At 34.3% G+C, this 11,921-nt stretch overlaps 2 protein-coding genes across 2 annotated transcripts; both read right to left on the reverse strand.

Moving 5' to 3' along the window:
* Positions 3,602 to 4,102, reverse strand: LOC109842302 (protein GLUTAMINE DUMPER 1). Its single transcript, XM_020411198.1, has one exon. It carries the CDS (start codon positions 4,100 to 4,102, stop codon positions 3,602 to 3,604), a length of 501 nt encoding a protein of 166 aa, XP_020266787.1.
* LOC109843248 lies at positions 10,142 to 11,143 on the reverse strand. The gene is made up of 2 exons (XM_020412177.1): positions 10,846 to 11,143; positions 10,142 to 10,687 (listed from the first exon to the last, which is right to left on the reverse strand). Exons 1-2 carry the CDS (start codon positions 10,849 to 10,851, stop codon positions 10,292 to 10,294), a joined length of 402 nt encoding a protein of 133 aa, XP_020267766.1. The 5' UTR covers positions 10,852 to 11,143; the 3' UTR covers positions 10,142 to 10,291.

An 11,921-nucleotide genomic window follows, 5' to 3' on the forward strand; every position in this document is an offset into this window, starting at 1 on the left:
AACTCAAACTCTAGCTTTACATTTATATACTTGTTTGATTATCATTGTTCTTAAGCTAGATTTTATATTGAGTTTAGTTTGATTTGATTTACTCTTTGTTCACACACAACCTATTGAGCTTATTGTATTTACATTCATAGTATAATTGGGTTGTGAGATTGTGTATCTTAGAGAGTGAGCTTACAATTCGTTCTCATCCATTGTAGAGAACAAACACTTTGTATTGAGCCTTAATTGTGAGGATACACTTTGTAATACACTTGTACACCAAGAGAGAAGTGTGTGGCGAGAGTCGGGGATCGTCCCAAGAGGAGTGGGGTAGGTGACGAGAGGTTGTAATTCCTAACACTAGGTTCTACACTTGTGAGGGTGTAGAGTGTGATTGCAAGAGTGTTGATTGTAAAGTTTTCGGTTAGCTAGAAAACCGAGTGTGAGGTGTAAACGTTATTCGGGTGAACGTAAAAAACCCGGTTGTGATAGTGGATTTCTCCCCGGGAGTGGAGAGCGGAGATGTAGGATGGAAGGTCCGAACTCCGTGATCATATCGTGTGTTTGAGTTTGCTTTGGCGCACTTAATCTTATGTTTATATTTATTGTCGTCATTGTCCATAGCTCGTTATTTTTATCATCCACTATCTAGTTCTTTTTGTTTACCCTTGTGCTAGTTTATATATCCTTGCATATATTTATCATATAGGATATATATCTTGTTGTTCTTATTGCTTATCCTAGCTCATATATCTTGTTGTATTTCATACTTGATAGGATAACTTGTTAATTAATTTTAATTGTTATTTAATCAGATTAGATTAGCATAAGACCCTAATCATCCCCCTCTAGGGTCTAACATTTTTATCTTAAAATATTTTCAAAACACCATGTTAAGTATTTTATGTCAACACTAGTTTGACCCATTATAACATTAGTATTAAACATATTATTAATATATTACATATTAATTATAATAAAATATATTATGAATAAAATGTTATAATATTTAGTTTATATTATTATAGTATTATAGGTATTAAACTTAATGCAATATAATATTGTATAATTTATTATAATATTATACTATACTTTAATGAGTTATATTATATTATAATTATTATTATATTATAATTATTACATTATTTTCAAATAATTTTATATATAATTATATTTAGTTAATCACAATTTGTTATTTTGCTATATATTTAATATTCTTTCATAATAATGTTATTTTATTATATTAAAATTATACTGTTCATTAATATGATATTAATATAATATTATACTATTATTCATATAATATAATATTATTAATATTTAATATTTATGTTTTATTACTAGTATGGCTATTAATAAATTAATATTTTATAAATATTTTAATATTATATAATATATTATAGTTTTTAATATGTTAAGAGTTTATTAATAGTACTTTAACAATATATTAGTATTTATGATATTAATAAATATTAGTATATTATGAATATATTATTTTTATATTAATATTTGTTAGCAATTAATTATTTTATTATTAAAAATTATTTTATTTTATAATAAATTATATTATTTATTACATAATATATTAATATTTTATATATTATATTACATTTACTATACAATATGTTATTATAATATTATTATTATATTGTTGTGTTATTATTAAATATGTTACTATTATATAATATTTTATAATTATTATTTATTACAATTTATTTATTAAAAAGTTAATAATATTATAGTTATTATACTATGTATATTATATTTTTATATTATTATTTATTATCAATATCTTTTTATTATTTTTATTAGTTTATTTATATTTTATTATTATTTATTTATTATATAATACATTATTAACATATTAAATATTGGTATTTAATTTGTTATTATATTTTTATATAAGATATTTTATTTATTATATCTTTATATTATTTAATAAATATTACTAATATGTTAAATTAATTATAATATAGTATAGTATAGTATAATATAATAAGCATGTTGATAATAACTCTATATTAATTATATTTAATATATTATGTTATATTTTATATTAACACTTTCTCAAACTCAAAACCAAAACACCAAACTTAAAACATCTAAAAGATATTTTAAAATAAGTGTTGTGTTTTTTGGTTTGATGATGATTTAGCTCAAAATACATCATGGTTTCCAAACGTTTGGTGTTTTGTTTTTGACAAAAATACAATAGAAACAAATAAAACACAATAGTATCCAAACGGAACCTAAAATATGAACATAATCTGAAATTGGAGTTAAACACGCATTTCGTAGGGGTCCAACTATTCACACTCCCAAACAGTAACTTTGGGGGTGTGTGAGGACTAAATTGCCCTTCTCCCAAACCAAAACAGGCCAAGTCCATTCCAGAAACACCCTCAACATCAAAAGGGCATTTTCGGCAATCCAACTCCCAAAATTACTATTTGGAAGTGGATATAGCAAACATGATTTCGTAGTAAGATTGTTGGTTTCAGTTACTTGTCTAATTTTTACATAATTGTCTTTTCGTAGCCCACAATCATGCAAAAAAATAAAAATTAAATTAAAAAAATAAAAAAATACTAACCCAGCATTCCGTTTTGAGAAAAGGAACAAAAGAGCGCAACGGGAAATCATTTCCCCGTTACGGACTTTGTCTCATTCGCGTCGCCGCGTTCCCGAGAAGCTCATCGAGATACGTTGGAGTCCACTCACTTCCCTTCTCCGCCTTCGCGTCACATCCTGCCTCTCCGTATCCTCCACTTGATGAGCAGATAGCCAGGGTGGGGAAAATAAAAAAAAAAGATGATGACGTCTATCCCTTTGAAAAATTTGTATGGGGGGGGGGGCGGGGAGTTAAAGCAAAAGCTTCATCGCTCTCACTTACTTCTCTCTCCTCTTTATTCCCTCTTCACAAACTATTGATACTGATAAAGTGTAAAATAACTTAATAAAAAAATTAAGTAGAAAATAATTCACAAGCTACACCTTGTCTTCTACACTAGAAAATACCTGGCCTCTTGCAGAAATGGCGTTAATAATCCTTCCAACGCAAAAAAAAAAGCATTTGCGTACACGCTTGATACTTTGGATCCAATCTCCACAAATAAAGTTCTAACTTTATACAATAAATTTTAAAAGTAACAATTGGGCCGTATTCATACAGCACACAAACTCTATCACAACAAACTAGCACGTAGTTCGACTGTTATGATGTATACAGGAAAAATTAATGAGATGATTTGGATATTTCGCTTCTGCTTGTACACGTACGAATGAATCAAATCAGAACAGTTTGTTTTTTCAAGCCTCGTTTATTCAGCAAATAAGAAATTTAAGCTAAATATGTGAGTTCTCTTAAGAATAGGATTCCAATGTAAAATTCAGCACAAGAGATGCGCAAAACAAACACTTTCCCCTTCTCCCATTCCCCTCAAAAATTTACATTTTCTGTCGACTAATTTAAATCGAATGCACAGGAAATAAAAATAAAATAAAAAGACCTGAACCAGTCCAGCTATCAAACAACTACTCCCGAAACTCACAATAATCCACCAAAAAAATAAAAAAAAGAAAAAAAAAAGAAAACGAAGAAAGAGAAAAGCTCTCACTGCCCTTGAGCTTCATGTCTATTTTGGTCATTTACTTCGCTATTCTGCTCCTCCTCTGCACTCAAGCTCTCCATCTTCTTCTCCTCAGCCCCACCGCCACCGTCACCGTTACAGTCACCGTTACTACTCTCCCCATCAACAACACTCCCTCCGTTATCCCCAAACGACGACGCCCTGCTCGAAATGGGCGTCGCCAAAAAAGTCGGCTTCTCATCCTCCTTATCACCGTCGTCTCCTCCGCCGTTCTGGGCATCGCCGGAATCTTCGCCGGAGTCGAGGTAGCCGGAGAGCTTCCAGTACGAGCAAGCAAGGATGAGGAGGGCGAAGGCAATTAAGCCGAGCATGGCGGCTAGGCCCCCGAAGAGGTAAGGGACCGGAGAGTGCCACGCTGAGTGAGAGGAGATTGAAGGATGATGGGTTATTGTCTGACTTAATGGAGGAGGTGATGATGATGTTGATGATGATGATGGTGCACTGAAGCCTATAGTAGTTCTCATTTTTGTTTGAATTTCCTCTCTTTTTTTGTGGTTTATATTTGAGTCTCTGAATCTTTTAATTTGTTTAGGCGGAGGAGTGTGGGTTTGTTTTTGGGTAAGAGGAGAAAGGGTAGGGGTATTTATAGGAGGGAGGAGGGTGAAGTCGTAATAATGAGTAATTTAGAGAGGGGGAGATCCACTACACAAATGTTCTTTTCTTTTATTGTTTTTTAATTTTTTGTGATTTGGTTGATGATGGAAAGTTTTGTTTATTAGGGTTCGTTGGGTTACAATATCTCAGTGCTATTACGTATTGACCTTCGTTTATCTTTTTTTTTAATCTTCTTCTGGGCTGGGTGTTTGCTAGGCTAGGCTTTTTTATGGGAGGGGGAGAGACATAATTATTTATGATTGGAAAAAAAGACAATATTTGGATTAATTTTCAGTTATGGTTTACGAAATTATTACTGTTAAAAATTAGAATAAAATACCCAAGTCATATAGATAAAAAATATCTCATAATTACTTTTCCAAGCGTATGATATTTTTATTCTGGTCACTTTTAGCATGGATATCGAATAAACTACGGATTGTGTTATGTGGAGGAGCGTGATATCACATGTCTACGAGTTAGACAAATGATTTAAGAGATCCGTCTCTTTTAGCGAGTGAGAGGAATTAGACATATACTTAAAAGTCCAAACATCTTTTTTAACGAAAGAGATCAGAGTGTAATATCTATGCATTATCTTCATACAATAAATGAAATGATTTTTTTAAAATTCATTCTTCACAAACCCAAGGCAGGGTTGCATTTTGCAAATAAAAAAGGTGAAAAGAAATTAAGGAGATTGCCTCTCATAATACTTTCTATATTTAACACTTCAGAAGTTCCTCTCATAGATGTTTGACAAGTATATTATTTTGGCTTATAATCCATCATCAAATAAGCTATGGTATCTTAGCTTATTTTCTGATGAACTATAAGTCACAAGATTTGAACAAGTAAAAGACATATATACCCATACTATTTCAAAAAAAATTTAAATCATGTTCTTTTTGTTAGATTATAAGCCATGTCATTTTTTATCATTTTGACGATAATAACGAATTATAATCCATCCATTTGCCAGACACTCTACTATTGAAAATATATTATAATACACTAAATTTATCAAATACTATGGATTATAACTCACATGGCTTATAATACATTTATAATTATAATCTAAATAAATTATAATCTAAAATTGCCAAACATTCTCAATAATGTGGAGAGATCTAATTTGAAAAATGATAGGGGCACACCTCCAACCACGTCCCCTCTCTTGCTACAGTGCACTGGGACCCACATGCGATTTTTAAAACATCTCATGTGGGCCCCAATGTATTGTAGCAAGAGAGAGGGTATGGTTGGAGATGTGGTTGGGGGTGTGCCCCTAACCCCTCTCATCTAATTTGATAATATGGATGTGAACTTATCAATAAAAGGGTCCCAGTGGCATAAATGTATGCGTGCAAGCCCTCCCTAACTTATTTGGGGGCCGGCGGGGGGGGGGGCCGAGAGAAAAGGCAGTGGGTCTCTCTTCCCTTATTCTCTTTCGTTTAATTGGATCTCAAGGGATGTGGCTCAAAAATACACAACACATACACATTACCTTTACGCTTGTTTGCTTGTTTGCTATTATAATAGGAAGGCACTCTCTAGCGATGGGATTGGCCAGTGCGTATTTGACTCCTCACAAGTACACACTAATCCTCATAGTACAAAGTTTTCAAAACTAGGAGGATTAAGGTCATGATTTGTTTGGGGGGTAGACAAGAGTTGTTGGTGATATCATTTTGCTGCCTAAAAACTATGGGCTAACAAGAGTGTGCTTTTAATGGAGGGGATGGCTCATCTTGAGATGATGTCTTTCATTATGGATCAAAGTTATCAATTATGGTGTTGTTTGAGTAATTATGGGTCGTCACTTGTCGTTGCCCTATTGGGTTCATATCATATCAAGCTAATTAAATAGTTAAACAACTTTTTGGCTATATAAATAGTTACTAGGTTTGTTGATTTGGGCCTAACTGTGTGCATGCTTTGATTACGACTCGTGTTTAATTCGATTCTCCATCCAGCTTATTAAGGATTAATAACCATTTTTCTATGATTTCTTAATTAGGGAACTTCACCGATCACCTAAGAGAATTATACAATTAATTGGTCTTCTCAAACTACACACTTCTAAAGAGAAGGCAACCAAAAACAAATGAGATGATCCTAAAATACCTGATTCGATATAGATAAACAAAATTAATCTTCTCCAGTTTGAATGACTTATAAGATAATCAGTAAATGCTTTATCTATATTTTTACGTTTTACAAATTATTTATGTAATAAATTTTTATATTACTCGAAAATATATAGTGACAGGACAAATCTGCCTCTGCAATTAAAGCAACTTACTTTTGTGCAATACCTATATAGTATTGACAATTGAGACTCAAAACTGTAATCCTATATTAAAAATTAGGAAAGGCAAATAGAGACTTTACGTCAAGAGTTTAACAACTTAATATTTCTACTTAAATTGTTTCGTAAAAACATTGGCAGAGCCACATGGAGCAAAGTGTGAACAAACACCACTAAAATTGCATGCATGGTCATTGAGACCTAGTTTTAATTTTACTTTATCATCGCTTTAATTTCAGTTTTAATTGTTCTTGAGGTCTACATTAGATAATTTCTAATTAGATGATAATTGAAAAGTGTATAATATCTCCTGTCATCACTGTACATTTCATATTTAAGTGATAAAGCTAGATCGTATAGAAGAATTCCACTAAACTAGTTTGTGGTCCGTGCAAAGCACGGTATTTTTTTTTTGCTACAGTAATCCCGCTTTTTTAATATGGCATGATTTGAATTTTGAAAGTGCTACAGTATCCCGCTCTGCTATAGTACCTTTCAAATGCTACAGTATACCCGTGTGCTACAGTATTATTTTTAATTAATTATTAGCTCCAGTAATGATGCTGCAGTAAATGCTACTGTAGCATTTACTGTAGCATGAATAATGAATCTCTAATCCTCTTATTTGTATAAAGGAATAGATATGATAGTGGGTTTTAAATAATAATGATTTTCAAGCTCACGGTGGTTTTCTACGGAGCCCCATCTCGCCGCTTAAATTTAGAACGCATGCGGTGATTTACAGGTGATACCCCATTCTCCTGCGGAGTACGGATGCGTATATGCTGCGTACCTCCCTGCGTGCGGTCGGATTCTCCGCCAAAGCTAGGACAACAGTACACTGGTGTGCCGTGCTCCGCCAACTTAAAAATCTCATCCGAGTCAAAATAAAATAACGGTCCAGATCACCTTAGAGCAGCGATCAGTGTGCCCACGTGTCTCAGGTGTTTCCGTCGTATGCCACCAGAGAGTGGGAGAGACTGCGGCAGGCTTTGTGCCCCACAAATCTGACTTATTCGTCGACATCCGGGCCCACGGGCTTGGTGCTTTCCGCCTCGCCATTGGGCCCCACTACTGGGCTCTGTGTCGAACTGGGACCCAATGTACAGCTCAGGTTCAGACCGTACCAGCAACATTGAGGCAATTGCGACGGGGATTTCTCTGGAAAAAAGGTGGGGGGAAAGGTGACGGGGATTGCATCTTGTAATTATATCATGTTGGGAAGTTTTAAATCCATGAGTGGATTTAATAAAAGGGATTGAAGAATAATTCGTATAAATATTAAAGTAATTAAGTGGTAATTAGTCAGTGGGAGGATTTATGCTGCTAACTCTTTTTAATCCCTTTGTCAGATTATACGCACGCACGCTTCCTGTTCTCAACATAAAGCTTATATACGATCAACCTTTTTTTTTTTTATATACTTTTGCCTGAATGGCAGCATGTCATAATATTCGGGATTATTAAAGGAATGCTTTTATTAAAATAGAATAAACAAAATCTTATTTGGGTTGATTTCCAAGCGCTAGCGCTAGCGCTAGCGCTAGCGCTAGCGCTAGCGCTAGCGCGTACAGTTATCTTGGGCAGGTGTCGCATAACTTCGAGGTTTCATAGCTCTTAGTTCAGTCCCTCAAACATTGGTCTGTAGATGTGTATGTCGTGAACCAAGACCATGGGGGGACCCATTTACTCGAATTTGGTATTTTGGTAGTAAAAGAGAAGCACGAAACATGGAAGTAAGTGCGAGATAAAAAAAAAAAGCAAAAAACTTTTCCCTGTTGTTATGGGCGTGTTTATTCGGACGGGTTTGGTGGCTTGGATGTTACTTTGGCTGTCATGCTAGTAGCTTTCAAGCAATTACCTCATTTCTTTAGGCAAATAGTAGGATAATGTGGCCATTAAAAATCTCAGGTGGCAAGCTCTACGCAATGGATTGGGATCCTCTACTCATCAATAGTGATTCCTAACATTTGCTAATGCATCTCCACCTTTCATTTTATGGATAAGCACAAAATGAAAAATGGTCCCACAAAATGAAAGGTGAAGATGCATTAGCAAATTTTAGGAGCCAATATTGATGAGTAGAGGAACCCAATCCCTACGCAATCCCCTCCATGTTGAACTGTTTTGCATAGATATACATTGTAGTTTGTTAGGCTTATGTGGTTTGTTAGGCCTATGCGGACGGTTCGATTACCAGCTACAAAGCTTTTCAAGGGTTTTACACAAAACAACCAAACATGCCAAATACAGATCGAAGAGGTTGCTAGTGATATCTATATCAAATATAAAATGTTCATAAGGATGCTTATGTTGGAAGTTGGTGGACATTCTCACAAACTCACTCGAATAAGATAAAATTAATTAAAAGAGGAATTCACTAAGAGGATTTTACTTTGATTTGAATGACTTATACAAACTTGTAGAAAACATGGATATTTATACTACACAAAATAGTACTTTAGACTCAACGCATTTGATGCAAAGACTCTTCAAATCTAATATACGCATGCATCTACAATAACATAATTCATGAATCCTGATTTTCGGGTGAACTAAACAATCTTCACTTAAATGCAGATAACTCTCTCTAGAAAAATTCAAATCATGAATGGTTTGATTTCTAAAATCTAGATAGATAGGACTTTCCAATAAGTCCTTAGTCACTTAATTTGGAGAATAATAACCAAATCAAAAGCATCATCGAATTTGCTATTTAGACACAGATAGAACTGCAAGCTTAGCATACAGCTTGTACAATAGCTTAAAGCTAATCAAAAATTGATTTTGGTTCGGTGTAAAGATCTAACACATGCTTTTGCTTTCATCCGAACATTCTGTCTGCTATTCCCACTAAGGCTTGATTTGGCAGGAAGTATGAGAAGGGAAGGGGAGGTGCAAGGAGATGCAAGGAAGAACATATATATCTCTTGTGCTTCTTATTCTTTTGGAGGGAGGGTGAGATGAGGTGCAAGGAGATGCAAACATTTTATTATTTGGTTGAGGGGGTAGAAAGGAGATGATGTGTTTAGTTAGTTAAAATACAATAATACCCATATTTGAACAATGAAAAATAAGTGGAGAGAGATGACATTTGAACAATGAAAAATAAGTGGAGAGAGATGATATTTGAACAATGAAAAATAAGTGGGTAATTATGCAAAATATATGAAAATGTAAAGGTCCTACAATATAAATTTTTATTCCTCTTCACATTGTCCCTTCAAATAGGAGGAATTTTTTCACTTTTTACTTTCTAATTCATTTTCGCTTTTTTCTTTTCTTACTTGACTCTACCTCACATTCCTTTCCCTTCTAAAAATCTCCTACCAAAAATGTTTTTTTTTTTGTTTTTGTCCCTCATACTACTTTAGCTTCTCTCCTACTAAGCTAAGCTTTTTTTTTAATGTAAAATAGGGCAACGAGCCCTATCATTGATAATAATATAAGTGCAAAAGAGGATTACAAAAGTAGAAATGTAAAATAGGGCAACGAGCCCTATCATTGATAATAATATAAGTGCAAAAGAGGATTACAAAAGTAGATATCTACTGGTGATTGGAGCAACAACTCCTTGATAATAATATAAGTGCAAAAGAGGATTACAAAAGTAGATATCTACTGGTGATTGGAGCAACAACTCCAAGGTAGAGTAAAATACCAATCACTAGTAAATGTCTATATAATAAATACAACTACTGACATAACGAAAAAAAAAACAAAATTATCAAAGAGCTATAACCGCAACTCAAGGGATGTCGCTGTTGTCCTCACTAGATTCGATAATATCCGCCAGCCCAGAGGTACGAATGATGTTCTTCAACTTGATTGCCTTCTTAGAAGAAGAAGCACCTGCCCAGAAAAGAATAACTAAAGTAAACTGCCTTGGAGATGATTTGATGAGAAGAGGTGATTGAGTTAGAGAAGATGCGATCATTGCGAGCTGTCCATAGGATCCAACAGACTGTAGGAAAACAGATGCCCCAGAGAAGACGCACAGAAGCATGGACTGAACTGTCGGAACATAATGCAAAGCACTAAGGGATATCAGGAGGAATTGCACTGATGCCAATCCTCGACAAGAGCTGGGGCCAGACTTGGCTGGCAAGGATACAAGAAAGGAACAGATGGTTATGGGATTCTTCTGCATTGCAAAAACACATGAAGTGTCATATAACCAACCTTGGGAAGTCAATCTGTCCTTAGTCTTCAATCTGTTCAAACTCAGTAACCAGGAGAAGAACTGAACTTTGCTAGGCAATAATTTGTTCCAAACTATGGAAGTGAAAGGGTAACGAGTACCTCCATCAACTAAGAATGAGTATAAGGATTTAAGTGAGAAGCTCTTGGATGCGGAGAGAGACCAGGAAGGCTTGTCAACTGAAGAGGAGGAGGATAGGTTGCTGTCTATCAGGAGGTGGTTAAGGGCAAGGACTTACCTTCTGACATTCTCTTGAGAAGGCCTCCTAATGATGGGTCTCCTAGACCACCCCATCACTAAGCCAAGCTTAAATTAGTACAAATTTCATAAGGGAGGTAATTAATCAAAGAGGTGCATATATTGATGTGATTCCTTCAAATATCAATAGTGGATGTAGCAGAGAAATATACTCGAATAAACCTCGAATGCAAAATCTAAAACAAAATCATCAGCTGATTTATCTATATATGGATTTATGTCACTACTTCAGGATGCATATTGTAGTGCCTATAAATTATTCTTTGCTGTCACAAAAAAGTGTCATCCAGTTCAATCGCAGCATCAATTACAGCATCATTACTTACAAAAAAAGTGGAGGTCTATCTCATATTTCATCATCTTCATTCCAGTTACTAAACTGGAATTTGTTTCCGTGTAATCATAAATTGAAGGGTTAATTGCGGATACTATCACTCAGTTGCAAATAAGTTGGGATTATATTTTTGATTCTTTGTATAACTTCATGAGAATTAGATAGAGTTAGAAATCTATCATAATTAGAAGATTGTGTCTCATTATGATTAGGAGTTTGAATCCTATTCTAATTGAGAAGTTAGGCTAGAGATAGAATTTTGATTTCCCTATATATATTCTTCTATTGTTGGAGGAAAAACCAAGCAGAGAAGAGAGAGCCAATATTCTTGTAATATAGGGAGGGCGTAGCCTGATTCAAGAATATTATACGAGAGGCGAGGGTTTCGTAGTCTTTGTCCGTGCAAAAGATTACATCATTGGGAGAGGGTTTCGCGGTCTTTGTGCGTTCAAAAGATTGTAAAGAGATGGCTTTGGAGAGAATATGAGAGTTGATTATGTATGTGAGGTTGAGAGATTGAGAGACGAGAGTTGAGCGGTTCCTCTTGTAGTTCTCCCTAATATATAGTGGATTTCTCGTATTGTT

The sequence above is a fragment of the Asparagus officinalis genome, chromosome 5 (genome assembly GCF_001876935.1).
Source record: "Asparagus officinalis chromosome 5, Aspof.V1, whole genome shotgun sequence".
Taxonomy (NCBI): domain Eukaryota; kingdom Viridiplantae; phylum Streptophyta; class Magnoliopsida; order Asparagales; family Asparagaceae; genus Asparagus; species Asparagus officinalis.

Bases quoted from the DNA above. Each gene is read 5' to 3' on its own strand.
- LOC109842302 (XM_020411198.1), bottom strand. From the start codon at position 4,102: ATGAGAACTACTATAGGCTTCAGTGCACCATCATCATCATCAACATCA.